At 38.0% G+C, this 15,681-nt stretch overlaps 1 protein-coding gene across 11 annotated transcripts in view; it reads right to left on the bottom strand.

The window, feature by feature from the left end:
• The window catches only part of EMSY (EMSY transcriptional repressor, BRCA2 interacting), an 82,351-nt gene extending 66,942 nt beyond the window's left edge, over positions 1-15,409 (bottom strand). For 3 of the 11 annotated variants that reach the window (XM_004279816.4, XM_012536695.3, XM_033405763.2), the window contains exons 1-6: positions 15,296-15,406; positions 13,479-13,587; positions 8,137-8,236; positions 6,578-6,652; positions 5,200-5,241; positions 1,540-1,715 (exon numbers count right to left, since the gene is read on the bottom strand). In XM_004279816.4, the coding sequence (XP_004279864.1) occupies positions 1,540-1,715; positions 5,200-5,241; positions 6,578-6,652; positions 8,137-8,236; positions 13,479-13,548 (463 nt within the window). In that variant the 5' untranslated portion in view covers positions 13,549-13,587; positions 15,296-15,406. The other 8 variants (XM_033405765.2, XM_049713055.1, XM_004279818.4 and 5 more) reach the window with 6 other exon arrangements.
• Positions 15,410-15,681: the final 272 nt, after the last annotated feature.

Genomic DNA, 15,681 nt, shown 5'->3' with positions numbered 1-15,681 from the left:
TTTTCTGCAGGCCAATTTTAACACTTTTATATAATCAGAAGTTAGAGGCCAGTACTAGGTTAAAACGTATTAATAAGCTTTCCTGAAAATCATCACTTAACTAGGTTTCCCCCAAGTATTTCGCAGCTGTCTACAGGTGACACTGACAATGGAGAAGAGGACAGTTACAAAGAAACCAAGTTTAAAACTGAGAAAAATGAAAATCATTTTTCCTTCATGGCAGGAGTTGGACAAAAAGCATATACTTGTATTCTTTTTTAATACTAATAGTAGCATCAGTGATGGAGTGATGGATAATTTTTCCCTAACCATAGCAATTTCCAACTTGGCTCCTGGAGAGAAACAAGGTAAGTTTCTTTTATCATAAACAACTCACTAGTCACTTGCCATCTAAGCAGTGCAATAATAACTAAGGTAATGACAACATCATATTTCAATTTATTGAATAACAACAAGCAGAAGTAGCTCATAGGCACTATTTACTGAGTACCATACATTATGCTAAATCCTTTCCATATATTATCACTAATTCTCACAACACTACATCCTCATTTTAAAGATGAGGAACCCAAGGCTCACAGAAGCTAAAAAGACTTGCTGGAGGTCACAAAGCAAAGAAATGGCAAACTAGGATTCAAACATAGATTAGACTATTGAAAATTCTATATTCTTTCCAGTGAACCAGAGAGGTGGTAAATAGAAAAGACAAAAGTCGGAAGAGAAGAAAGATAGCTCTCCTGCAACAAAGAAAACAGGAACTCAGTGGAGGCCAAGTTTGCACACTGATAACTGTCTCTCCCTAAATATAGCTTCCTTCCGTGTAAAACAGAGTCTGGCACGTATGAAAGGAATGTCTCATTCTGCTCCACAACCCATTGCTAGTCAAGAAAAGACAATTCTGCAAAGTAATCTGACAACTGCATTATTTTCAGGGTCATTTTCATGTAACACCAAACTAAGCTACTGAAGTCAACCCAAACATGCGCTCTCAAATTTAATATTACTCTTGGTGACCTCAGGAGACTCCAAGGATTTTTAAAGCATGTATCAATTATTAGATTAAATAACAATAAGAAAGCCATCCCCATCGGCCACGTAACCCCTAACAGATTCAGCACATTGACTGGAACAGAGAAGCAGCATATACCACTGATTCCAGAAGACAAAGAGCTTTATTTTCTAAAGAATCAGTTCAGCATCTTTCTTCAGCAGATAGATGACTTCTATCATCTTATTAATTTTCCATGTCACCTGTTAAGGCCTCTTATCCACTTCTAACAAGACACGCTCATATGAAAAAATTCATTCCAAGAAGGCTTTTTGCAATTTTGTGATTAATATAATTCACACTTTGAACAAAAGGGATATTTAATTTTGGCTGAGACTAAAAACTTGGCAGTTTCTCGTTTCAGAACAAGTGTTGCTCATTATGTTTCACAACTTTTAAACACTGGACAAAAACAGATGAAAAATAAGACAACTTTTCTTGAAGAATCTGAGAAAAGTCATTTCTACACACAGAACTATTTCTCTACTCACCTTCCTTGCTTCCTGTTTCTGCAGGCACTGGAAGAGATGCATTGTGCTGGATAGCTGCATTGGCAACAGCATTAGCTGTTACAGTGAAGGCAGTTTGGGGAACCAGCCGAGGCATCAGGGGTACCAATCGACGACCTTCAATGGACCATTCTGAAGAGCTATTAGGTCCAGACATACTAAACAAAAAAGAAAACACTGCTACAAGAGTTCTCAATTGCTAAAAATGAAGCAAATATATACACTCAAATATAACTTTTTAAATTAGAAAAAGTGCCCTGAGTGAACAGGAGAGGCTTTATTTTAAGCAAGCAAGATCAAAATTATGAATAATAATCAGAATTCAAGGAATTTCACACACACTTAGATTTTTACACATTTTATTCCATAATCTGAATCTTATAATGAACATAATTGAAACTATGAAAAACTGTCCCATGCCTTTTAAATAAATATCAACATTATTTTCATTAGTTTAAATCTGGTATTGCTAATGAAAACTAGTATTTCTACTAACTTTTAGAACTTAATGTTATAATTAAGCTAAAAAGGTAAAAAGTACTCATTATTTCAAAAATCAGATTTTCCTGAATAATTAAGGATGGAATTCATTGAACTTTTGTAAAATTATCCTAACTGCCTGCATGGCCAGAGGTTCTAAGGCTTACAAACAAGGGAAACTGAGGCAGTAAACGAGGGAGACTAGGTACTGGGGGATAGAAGGGAGCTGTATATATCACTGCATGTGTCACTGACAATGTGTTATATTACTATCCTTCCTGTTAAAAAAAGTATACTAGATGTGAGGACACTGCAAGAAACCTGCCACTACTTTAATTTTACTTATTTATACCATTCTTCACTCTAAGGAATGTTTGAGGCAATTGAACTCTACCCCTAAGCAGACATTATTATCAGTTTTACTCAATTTCTTGAGCAAATTTTATCCTAGGAATCCAAACAGAGGTTGAAATATGAAAAGACAGTTGTTCACTTCCCTTGGCTTGGCTCCACAAAAGGTAGTGGTATCATTTTTCCTGACTAATGATTAGTGTCGAGGTTTAAAATTCACCCAGAATCAATCAATCAACCTACCTCTTCACTAAGTCAGAAGTATTTCTGCATCTTTTTCAAAACCAAAGATTCTACAACCCAACCTAGAGTTTAAGATTCTGTAGGTCCACTGATTCGTCAAATTTAGATAGAGTACACAAAAGCCCTTGTTAGTGGATAGTGGAATAAGGATGATGATGGTAATGATGAAAATTAACATCAATTAGCACTTAGTATATGTGGGGCATTGTTCTAAACATTTTACATGTATTAACTCATACAATTCTTTCAATCTTATGAAATTGGTAATATTATTATCTCCATTTTTAAGATGGGAAAACTGAATTACCAAGAGGTTAAATAACTTGCTTATGGTCACACAGCTACTAAATGTCTCCTTCAACAAGCATACATCATGCTACTGAAAACAACTGCCACATCACAAGTGGAAGGTATAAAAATTTTCAGATGTGTTTTGTCTAACTTTTGCCTTTGAATTATACTAAGTGGGCACTGCTGTCTAATCACTAGTAACTTTCACTGAATGGAACAAATAAATTACTTTACAACTTGAGAAGAATTTACACTCAGTCAAGAAAGGAATTTCTAGGAGTTGATGAATTCAATAGAGTTACAGTGGGAAATCTGCAAATTCCTTCATGGTATAACATAGTCCTACCTAAGACATGGGAAAGAGGGATTCTTAAGACCCCAATAACCCTCACAAATTTGTTATCACATAATCTCCAATTGATGCTAGTTCTGAAACAAAATTCGTACAAACAAGAAAGAGAGACAGAAACAGACCTATTGCTAATTGTCAAAGGAAAAAATTCTAAAAGCTATTCAGCATTTTCTTGGCTTACTCCTAGTTTGCTATCATTTTATTAGAATATCACTACTAAATTTGCTTGGTGAGAGTTTACCATACAAATAAAGTGATGTCTACACTTACCTGGTACATTGTTAAATGGTGGCAGAAATTATGGAAGATTAATAATTTAAAATACATGAATATATATGCTATTTAAAGGACAGAATTTGCAGTGCAAAAGATACAACTGCAACCTTTAGAAAGATCTATAAATCTTCCAAATTTCTACTCAGGCAAACATACTCAAACTTTTTTTAAGTGAATGAAAAATTAAACATCATGTTAGAATTAGATCAAAATTCCTATTTTGCTTACTAATGAGGTTGTATATATGCATTAGTTGCACAAATCATCTAGATAGAATTTTACAGGTTTCTGTAAACATCTTATTCCAGGGCTTTCCTGAGATTCCTAAGTTTCAAAGAACTCCTCTCTATTTATACTAAATATAGCAAGGGAGGGTGGAAACCTGGCTCCAGCCCCTTTTCTGAGAAGTCTAACAAGATACTAGTGGAACTACCTTGGCCCTCTCATCCTTTGGTATGCAGCGCACCAGCATGAAATCCTCATCCTCACATAGAAACTTAAACAGCATCCCATGAATGTCTGGCTGATGGAAAAGGAGTTAAGAGAATAGTAATTCTGGATAGCCACTTTATTTAGATACAATGCTGGCAAGAGTGGCCCAATTAAAAACTGTGAAGCCCCTTGACATTCCAGGCTTTAATACTATAATATTCTGACATGTTTCAAAACTGAATTAGAGTATCAAACTTAATAAATGGTCTCATGCCAAATAATAAACACGTGTTATGGTTCAAGCAAGGCTTTTCTTTGATCCCAGACACTCCACTCCTTTTGTTTCCATCTCCTTTGTGCTCAACCTTCTTGGCTTTCTCTTTACCTTTCAACCACATTCCTTCTGGCCTAAGCTGCTGTTTTGAGTGGGGGAGGGAAGGGAGAGGAGAAAGGGAATGCAGTCAGTTCAGATGCATTCCTCCTTGGCTCAAGTTACTTTTTTCAGGCTCAGAGTTTGAAGCCCTCCTATAGATAATCTTTAGAACTAGGTTCTGTTACTACTTCTGAGGGAAAGAGGGCAGAGGAGACGGACAGAATGAGGGATCTATGTCTTCCTCACCATTCCCCACTCATTGACCCTTGGGCTCAACAAGTAAATACGACGTCTGGTCGAACTAAAACCACAATATAAAATATTAAAACAGGAGTATAGAAAGACCTAAGTAGCTTAAAATTATACACTGAAGTAAACGGTTTTCAAAAAATTAAATTTATGTGTTAAAGAAATCAGAAAGGAGAGGAAAAAAGAGGAAACAGGTAGATAGAAGCCAACTCTCAATTATCCATGCTAACAGAGAGAGGAGGGAAAGGGAGAGGTCAAACAGATCAAAGAAACTAACATATTATCCAAAAATACTTTGGCAAATACTTGTAAGTTCTTCCATCAAACCTCTCCCAGGACAACTAACAAGTAGTAAAATGAGTGATTAAAATTTTCACCTCCTCTCCCTTCCCACCCTCTGACTAGAGGTACTTTCAAGCAGCAAAATAGCTAAAGGGTAGGCAGTAGTAGGAAGGAAGGGGAGGAGGGGAAGAGAAGTAAAAGCAAGGGGCACAGTTAATTCATAAATGGAATATGTGCCCCTGAATAATTGAGAGCTTCAATTTTGAAATAAATACAAGAAAAAGCCTGAAATAATAATAACCTATTTGCATACCTGTAACTTGGTCTTTCACCCAAATATAAGGATAAATTCATTCTTTAAAGGGGAAAAAAGGAAAAGGAGACTAAATAAGTGTTATCTTTAAGTATGAAACTGATGCATCAACTTACAACTAACTGCCCCACAATACTGTTCCAATGCTTTTAAGGTACTAATTTTGTCTCTAAGTGCCTCTGAATGCAAACTATTATCTACTTCTTTATTACCTAGCACATAAGTTTCCTATTACAAGTTCTCAAATTAGAATCTAGGCTCAGTTACTGTTTTTAGAGTATCCCAATTTAAAAGTTTAGAGCATTTAAAGAAGGAACACAATATGTGAATGTTTTAGCCATGTTGGCCTAACAAGTAAATACTTAATGATGCTAGAGGAAAATTTTCAAATTTCTACAGTGCATACATACCAACCACTGAAAAATCTCCAAATTCAAACAGCTTAACTTTCAAACTACACAGTTAAAAAGGTAGCACCCCATTTTATCAGTCAAGTAAAATCAGTAACATTAAAGCACCACATGAAGCTAATGGATCTTCAGGGTCAATACAATACTGCCAATTGGGTTAAAAGCATTATTTATTACATTATGGAAATGTACTGAATTTTTTCCTTTAGTTTTATTTCACATTAAAACATAAAAATAAAAAACAGATGAATATTCTATAACATACCTTATTTTATAAAATGTTCCTACCATCTTGCATTAACATTTAAAGGATAATTTCTGTTCTTTTCTGTTTTTCAGGAGGCACTGTCTCCATACATACTGTTAATGCTCAGTCTGTGTCTTCCACCACCCTCCACCCCATCTATCAAATAGTTATAATGATCTGAAAACAGTTTGATAAGAATCCTTTACAATTTTATTTTTTTGGCTTTTCAAAGTAAATTAAGGTATACTGTAGTCATATTTCTTAAAAGCAGAACATATATTTTACAATCTTTTTGCTGAATCTCAAAATACATGAAATATTAGTCAGTTAAAAAATTTATAATGCCTATTTATAAAGCAATATACATATCAAATACTATTACAAAGTAACTCTAAGGGGCTGTCAAATTTGGGGAGCACACTACTTTCTTCTTGAACTTTGCTTCGAGTAAAGGAATCATCTGCTAAACTGTGGAGGCCTTTAGTTATACAGAGATTACATTGCAACAGGATTTGACCTGAGTACTTAAAGCTTGCCTAACCAAATGCAAAAACATAACCAATTGAATAAATAGTTAACACAGCTATGGTCAGGATCCCTGAGTACAGAGATATTACTATCAAGATAAAAGACTCAGGAATCTGCTACACAATAGGAAGACTTTCAAAACTACGGTATACTACGTCATGAAAAATCAGGGGTGGTATGACTAATGGCTTACTTATGTGCAATTGTTGTTAACCGTTCATCGTTTACTGCTCTCCGAACTTCAGCACGGTGGCGCTCTGTTGAGATGCTATGAAAAAAAATAGCCATTATAGAACTCTGCCAAGCAGGCAGCTCTTTTCTATACTTTTATTAATGTTTAAGTCAACATTTTGCTTGTGGGGGGGGCAAAATTGATTTGTAAAAAGATATAGATAGGGGCCTAATATATATCTTCAAATGCTTTAATTAAAGTCATAGAAAAGGATTCAGAATGATTCTGTGTAATTGCAGAGAGAATTAGTTACAAATTAGAAATCACAGGAAGACAAATTCAGCTTGATATCAAGTCATTACATCCAAAACTCAGAAATATCAGACCATGTTCAAGATTAGCAGAGGTTCCTGTTATCTAAATGTAAAAAGCCACTGAATGACCCCTAACATGGTTACTGAGAAGAGGATTTTGGCACTTGGAAGAAAGTCTTCTAAAGTCCTTTCTAAAGCTTAAGAGTCTATAATTTTATGTTTAGTGAATATAATAAAGAAATGAAAGTGGCAAGATAATGTTTCCTGTAGATATACGCTATGAAACTTGACACTAGGATATTACTCCTTTATTACTCAACACTTGAGCTGTGTGTCTTCTACATTGTATCATGTTACCACTATAGTAAAAATGTACTTATGTTGATCCTGATTAAATACTTGTAAAGTTAAATCTAAACAACTGAAAAAAGGCTATACCCATTCCATTCATAAATACTCAATAAAATGAATAGCACCCTTAAAAGTGTAATCTTTATTGCTAAGTTAAATCTATACCACGGACTAAAATATTTAAGGGGCTGGAAAGCAGAAATTTACGAGGCAATGTAAACAACAAACAAAAAATATAAATTGTTAAGTATGGAGGCAATAAGACTGATGATTTGGCTTATAACATCCCTATTTTAATGTTAATTAAATGCAGGAATAAAATCTCTTCCCTATTTTCACTTAAAAAAAGAATAGGACAAAATGGTCTTAAATGTAGAAAGGAAACTTCAGTTAGAACTGAATTTACTGAGAAAGCTCAAGATGTTAAGAATGGATCAAGGCAAAGTATCAAAGAATCCCTTTCACCAGAATTTTTTTAATGAATTTTTTTAACTCTAGTGGGAAGCTGAAGGGATAAACTATCCCTAAGGCTATGACTATTAATCACCACCCATTTCTATAAATTAAGACAACAACTTCCTAGTGTCTCCTTCTACCCCCTAACAAATGCCACTGGGCCACTCTAGATCTTCCTATCCAGTCACTGCCAGCTCTTCTTTCCTTCACCCAGGTCAAAAATACCTTCCTTTTCCAAGCGGCCCAAACCTAAGATAACCTGCCTTAAACCTTTTCTGATTAGATTACATAATAAATGGTAAATTACAAAATTTTCTGTAACAAAGCACACAACTGGGATGGGATCTCTAAACACCAACAACTTGACACCTCTGTCTTCACCTTAAGAGTGAAAAGTATTGAAACACCTCAAAATGAAATTTCTAGACTCATCTCTCACAAACTTTTATGATAATTTACCTAAGAACTTTTGAGAGTTCTCCAAGAAGATCTTTCTTTTCCTTGGTGAGATCTCCCTGTGCCCGAAGTGCACTGATAACTCCAGCATATGCCTCCAATTCTAGAAGAAGAAAATTATTTTATCAAGATAGGCCATCAATATTTAAGTACTATGGCTACATAGAGTGAAACTTCAGGGCAGGAAACCTAAAAATCAATATGCAAATATTTCATTAATGTCCTCTCAAAAATTTTATCTAAAACCATAGGTTAAAATGTGGCTTTTATAATCTTATTTTCTTTTTTACTGCCTTACAGAAGTCATGTATATAAAAAGTTTAGGTAGAAAAATCTAATGGTAAATATTTCGTCTTATGCATCATCCTGAAGAACATTCAACTCAGATGCTACCAACACCTGGGAACAGGTTCCAAGTGATATAATAAGGCTGATGAGAGAAGTTTTTAGCATTATTGATAGGTACCTTTACTGGCCAAACTTTGAAATAATTCCTTAGGCTTGCCTAAGAATTTGACCTATATTCTATCTGTGAATAGTGTGCAAGTGAAAAACTACTGGATCAAGAGTCAAATGACCAGATTCTGGCTCCAGCACTGACACTAGTTGTGTGACCTTGGACAAGTCCTTTCTCATCTCTGATCCTCAGTTTCTTTATCTAGAAGACACTTTGAAGGTACCTTCCATTTCTATGATCCTCTGCATCTATAAAAACCACCAGCAAAATGACTAAGGCAGATTAGCATACATGAATTGCTCTTACAGCAATCAGGACATAATACACTGAACCCTAATGCCAGACAGTTTCATTTCACTAACTTTCCACAGCAACAACTGTTATTTAATGAAACTGTCAGTCCCTAGTAGTGGTTAAAATATAAAACCAAAAAGCCCTCAATGGCTCCCAATGAACCATGCCTGCCTCTCAGTGTACTTCCTCGTGTACCACCTTCCAATAGTCCCTCCCACACTGACTCTGGGCTTGGCATGTGACTTGATTTGGCCAATGGAACATCAGCATACATGAGGCAAATAGCAACCTTGGACACAGGACCTTGCTCTCTTGTAAGCTTGAGATCACCAAGCTATGAAGAAGCCCAGGATGAAAGGTCACATGGAGAGAGAGGCCCAGCCACCTCAGCTGAGCCCAATTAACCAGCTAAGCTACCAGCTGAATAGAGCCACATGAGAGAGCTCAGGCAAGACAAGTAACCCACAGAATCATGAGAAATAATAAAATAGTTGTTTCAAACCATTAACACTATGAGACAAGTATACCTGAGCAAAACAAAATGATGGGAAATAAGTGTCCAGACTACAGTTATCTTCTTACTCAATTCAAGTTGCTACCGTATTTGCCAACGCCTTACATACAACAGATACTGAATATTAGCCAAATAATTAAGGCATGCATACCTGCATCCAAGGTACTACACCAACAATAAAACAGCAGCCTCATTCAGTTCATATTATTCACAGTTCTATCAAAGGAAAAGACTTTATATAGAAGAGTGAGCTTAAATAGAAATGTCTGGTCCAACTGAATTATCCCATGTGTAAACATCCTGCATGTTCAATCTAGGCTGGATATTACATAGATGTTTCATGTGGTCTCTCTGGAAGGCCAAACTCTGCTTCTCTGGAGTAGTGAAGGAAATACTTTGTTCCAGGAAACACATATTTCAGCTTTTATTAGGACCTAAAGTAGAGTTCAGAAAGACACTGGGGATAACTAAGAAACCACTATATCTAAATGTTTATGCCCCATTTATGGAATATTTTATTCAACAAATCAGTATTGAGTCCTATTATATATACCAGATAGTATGCTAAATCCTGCCCTTAAGAAGTTAACTCTAGAATAAAGCTACAGTGAAACGAGTCATCAGACAATTCTAATACAGTGGTAAAGGCACAGAAGAAAAACACATCATCTAGTCTGGAAGCATAAGCTTTAATCAGAAAGAGAACTGTGCTCTAGGCAGGCAGTGGGGGAAATGCAAATGTGCAAAAGGAACAGAGAGAGTAAAAGAGCATATAATGTTTCACAGAGACATTAAACTTCCAGTAATAGTGACTATTTTGAGAGTTTTACACTAGGGAAAGTAAAAATATGTCCATACTTGGTTAGTTGCTAATTCAAACCAAACTACTAATTGAACACTACTACTACGAGGTACCATGGAGAATCTTTATATGAACAAAACAAAGTCCTTATCCTCAAGGTGATTAAAATCCAACAAGGATAAAAATGGAAAAACTGTTTGGGGCCAGACTAAGAAAAGCCACCATTTCCAGTCTAAAAAGTTTTTGATAGAACTCAGTGATTGATTAAATGTGGAAGGAATGGCAGAAGGAAAAGAATCAGGTTTTTCAGTTTCCAAGATATTTAGTAGAATGGCAATACCATAAAAAGAAATGGAGAGGTCAGAGAGAGGAAGTGGTTTGAGGAAAATCTTCACTTTTGGCCTGTGGAATTTATGATGATCAAAATTTCACTATTTCACAATATTTCAAAAAAAGTGAAATTAACTAAAGAAAGACAAAGATTCTTGACATCTCAAGTCTCATTCCAAGTCCAACTAAAAAGTCATGCACAAAAGAGGTGGCAACCTCACACAAAACTGTAACTCAGAACACAGTTCTCATAGCTACACAATCCAATGCATACCTCCTCCCTTCATTCAATGAGAAACTCACTCATTGTAAAGAACTTTTACTAGCTTCCCAACCTCATTCACATTTGTGGATTTCATTTGATGAGAATCCTAAGATTCTGACAAATATCAAACTCAGTTGAATTTCTGGTATTATTTTTGGTACCATTCTATTACAGTGTTAACTCTAATGACGCATAAGTATAACAAAATAACACACGAAAAAACACAGAAAACAAAAGATTTGCCAAACTATTTTTATAAAGCCCTCAACCCGTTCCATTTAAAAAAACCAGCCATTCAATTATACTACAGTTCATAAAGCCTCATGTAAGAGTTACAGTTCAGGAATGGTCATAAAAAAATAGGGCAGGGGAGAGGCAGGATAGAAGGAAGGAAGCATTTATCTATCACTGGTATGTTCAGTGTGTCATAAAGAAATTCTCTATCCCAATTTCTCTACACTTAAGTAAAATGTAATGTTTAGCATCTGATGTTAAAATAATTTATAACATTTTTAAAAAGAATTGTTTTAAAATGTTTTTTTTTTTTTTTTTTTTTTTTTTTTGCGGTACGCGGGCCTCTCACCGTTGTGGCCTCTCCCGTTGCAGAGCACAGGCTCCGGACGCACAGGCTCAGCGGCCATGGCTCACGGGCCCAGCCGCTCCACGGCATGTGGGATCTTCCCGGACCGGGGCACGAACCCGTGTCTCCTGCATCGGCAGGAGGACTCTCAACCACTGCACCGCCAGGGAAGCCCCTTAAAGCTAATTCTTAAAATATTTTAAGCTAATTTTTAAATGCAGTACCTTCTCTAAACTTCGGACCTAGAGCTAGTGTTTGAAAGCTATTCAAAGGTTTCACTGTTATGATAATGAGCCAACGGGTGGGGAGGAAGTCTTTCCGCAAATCACTCTCAAGGCTCACCTCCCAAAAGATGATGATGTTACCCTCTAGGAAGGCTGTTTTCTTTTGTATAGAAGCAGCTCTTCAGCAATATTACCCACACAACTCTGACTAAAATTAAGGATAAATTTAGACTTAAAGGTTACAATTTTTATATTCAAACATAATCTCTTGATTCAAGGTCCCAAAAGCCCAGAAACTCTAATGCAATCAACTTCAGTTGTGATCTGCAATTATTTCAGCTATGAAATAAATAAAAATCCAACTTTATAACTGGTAGCTAGCAAGTTAGAGCAATTGCATATAAGTGTGTAGAAAATCACCCTCGAATTACTAAAAGTTTGGATATAAGGTTAAAAAAAAAAAAGAATAATTGACCCCCCAAAAAAACAACCCACCCCAAAACAAAACAAAAACCTCTCTAGAGGTGCCAAAATACAATGCTAAGAAGTAGTTTAAAATATAGAAATCCTCATAGTGGCCTAAGGGGAAATAAAAGGGCAAAGGTTATTAGCAGGCAGGGCCATATTTGCTATGATTCAGATTTATGCATAGGAATTCCCAACAAAGATTTCCTTTGAAGAAAAGATTCACCTGCAAATAAATAAATGTCTGAAAGCAACTGCTTTAAAACGCTATATACTCATATGTCAGGCACTGTGATAGGCCCTTTTTATATACACTTAATCCACTTAAACTTATGAGGCAGATACTATTGTCCTTCATTTACAAAAGTGTCAATAAATTTAGGGAGATTAAACAACTTGTCCTTGGATCATGTCGGTCATTAGTAACAGGACCAAGACCCCAGGTCTATCTGAATTCAAGGTCCACACTTTCCCTTTCAAAGTCAGAGATATCTAAATAATTCCTATCCACTGCCAAAACATCTAATATTCTTTTTCAAATTACTTTTTCATTTACTGAGTCCCTACTATGTGCTGGCCTGAGACTACAGTGGTAAATAAGACAAAAAGGTTCCTTCCTGGACCTTACAGTCTAAGGCTGCATTTCTCAACCAAGGATACTCATGTAAAGCACAGAATAAAGAAAATGATTTGAATAACTCTTTTTTTCTCAATTTTCCCAAGGATAATACATACCATTCTAGATGCATGAAGAAAAGTTAGTTCATTACATACAATGGATAACTTAGTATTAGGGCTTAATTCTCTCCCTAAATGCTAGTTGAGAAAGGCTGCTCTAAAGGAAAAGAAGCACTAAATAATTCATTACAGGCGTAAATGGTGTTTTATTACTGAAAGTAAAATATAATTTGTTAAAGTCAGCATAGCTTACATTAACTTAGAATTCAGAAACAGTATGTAATTCACACATACATTCATGAAGGTTAAAAGTATGTTAACATGAGACTGGAATCCTATTCCCTGGGTTGAAATTCTGACCCCATGACTTACTATCAGCATTACTTCGGGTTCTAAGCTTCAGGTCTGTCATCTGTAAAACGGGGACAAAAGAAGAAACATACCTATCTTTTTGGTTTGAATGAGGATTAAATGAGGTGCTGAATGTAAAGGACTCAGAATAGCCCAGTAGCCCTGAAGAACTTTTAGCTGCTATTATTATTAATATGATTCATGCATCTACTGTGTACAAAGCACTATACAAAGCAGTAGAGAAATAACAGAGTAAGACAAGAACTATACCTCTAAAGAATTTCTAACCATCATGAAATATGATATCCATGCAAACAGCCATGACCCAAACAGAAAGGGAAAAGGATCACAGGGAGGCATGAAACATCAAAAATGAAAATCATACCCAATTTTCGAAGAATCCTTTTGCATTCATCCCTGCTGAGATCCAAAAGCGTTGGCCACACAACAGGCATTGCTGCTTCTTTTTGGTAGCCCCAAAGAGCTTGTCTTCCCTACGAAAACAAAAACCAAAAACTCAAATTACGAAAGTACATTCAAAAGCCCACTCACGTGGAGATCCACACGCTAAGAAGCAAAACCAGTAAGAATATCTCACAATCCTATTTCACCTCCATGCTTTCCAACTTCTGACAAATGAAGAATTTAACCATATGCGAGCTTACTATTCCAGCCTATCATAGTGGAAAGAGCATAGGCGTTGGACACATATAGGTTCTAATTCAATCTTTCAACTTACTGGCTGTGTGATCCTGGGTAGATTGGCCTATCTGAACATAAACTTTACACATCTGTGAAACAGGGATTTTATGAATCAGTTTGTTATGAGGATTAAATAACAGTGTATGTGAAGTTCTTATCCTAGTGGCTGACACATTATTTCATAAATAGATGCCACTACCTGTGTAACCTTGGGCAAGTCACTTGACTTCTGCCGGCTTTCTCATTATGAGCTACATGAAATAAAATACGTAAAGTTCCTAGGACGTTAAGTGGGTTAATGGAACTTAATATAGTACTTTCTCCTCGAGTCTTAACAATGAAACATGAATTTACACCCAGCAGTCCTCAAAAAAACATTTACCAAAAGTTTAGATGTCAGGAACTTGGTACTGGGAATTCCCTGGTCTAGAGAAAAAGACAACAGCGCTGGGCCCTTGCACTATACCTGCTTAGCACACAGCAGATCCGCTGTAAATATCTGTTAAATAAACAGATAAATGACTGAGAAGAGCAAGTAATATGAATGAATGAATGAATGAGCGAGTGAACGTATGAATAAGCGAGCTCAGTGTCTCGTCTAGGAGTCAGGCATCGACCCGTAATAACTGCTATCTCCCGTTCCAAGAGCTGGGACTGCTAACTCCAACTCCACGCCTGAAGTTGAACCCCCTCCCCCTACTTCCCATAGTCCTCTCATCTAAGAACCAACCCAGAGCAAGGAGAACTGGAGTGCGCGCCCCAGCCGGCAGAATGACATAAAGAAAAGGGGTGGGGAGGAAGAAGGGGCAGAGCCAAAGGAATCCGCTCCCTCCACAAGCCAGTCCCCGCCTCCCGACAGGATCTTGGAGGCGGCCGGCGGCAGCCGGAATCAAGCACCACGTCACAGCATCCCGACGCGTCCCCACCGGCGGACCCCATTGCGGGGCCGCATCGCACTGGAAACCTGGGCAGAGGTTGCCGGAGCCCGCTCCGAGAACCGGAATCCTGTCTAATCCTTCCCCCACTCAAGTATCAAGGAGGCAAGCCCGCCCCGCCCCCTCCCCAAACACGCACTCTCTCGCAGCACCACAACAAGAGCAGCCCGCCCACCCTCCTCACCGGTGCCGCTCAGCGCTCACCCCAATGTCAAGCTCACGACCCAAGCCCTCTCAAGACCAGTAGCCGGAGTCAGGGGCTCCGGCAGGCATCAGCGATTCTCTCCCTCCTCAGCGGAGAGGACAACGGAGAGAAAGAGTAGACGCTCGGACAGCCAGGCAGACGACCGAGACTCACTGGGAGGCCCCCAAAGCTGGACCCCAGCAATCTCAGAGGCCTGCCAGAGTCCCCCTCAGCCCACCTCGGGAGCCCCACGATCCCGTTAGGAGACAACGGAGGATGGGGTTGGGCGCCCCAAGCCGGGCTCCGAATGCTTGGCCCGGCGCTCTTCCAGACTGGCTATCCTGCCAGTTCTTCCCAGCACCCTGTCTAAGAATCACCCACCTGCCCGGCCTTTCTGGGCTCATCTAAAAGGCTCCTCCGCCAAGACTAGGGGACACCAGGAATTGGGTTTGTTTGCTGTGCCTCAGAAGGGGCAAGATGGCGACAGGTATCAAGGCGCAGGCGCAGCCGCGCGCTGGCAGTCGGGAGGTGTAGTTCGCCTTTCCCGCCTTTCGGAGAACGGACACCAGAAGGCCTCCATTCTTCTGTCCCTCTTTTCCTGCACGTTTTGAAAGGAAAGGAGAGACATCGCGAGGGGTGCTGGGAGTTGTGGTCCGAACCCAAACTCCCTCCTCTTTCGCTCTTGGTGTGCACGCGCAAGGAAGGCTGGGATTGTAGTTTCCTTGGCTTGTCCTCTACACCTTCCTCTCCGGCTTCGCGCGCCTCGC

Source organism: Orcinus orca, chromosome 8 (assembly GCF_937001465.1).
Source record: "Orcinus orca chromosome 8, mOrcOrc1.1, whole genome shotgun sequence".
NCBI classification, from domain to species: Eukaryota; Metazoa; Chordata; class Mammalia; order Artiodactyla; family Delphinidae; genus Orcinus; species Orcinus orca.
Note: the sequence above shows the minus strand (reverse complement) of the source record. Positions and strands in the feature narration are given on the sequence as shown.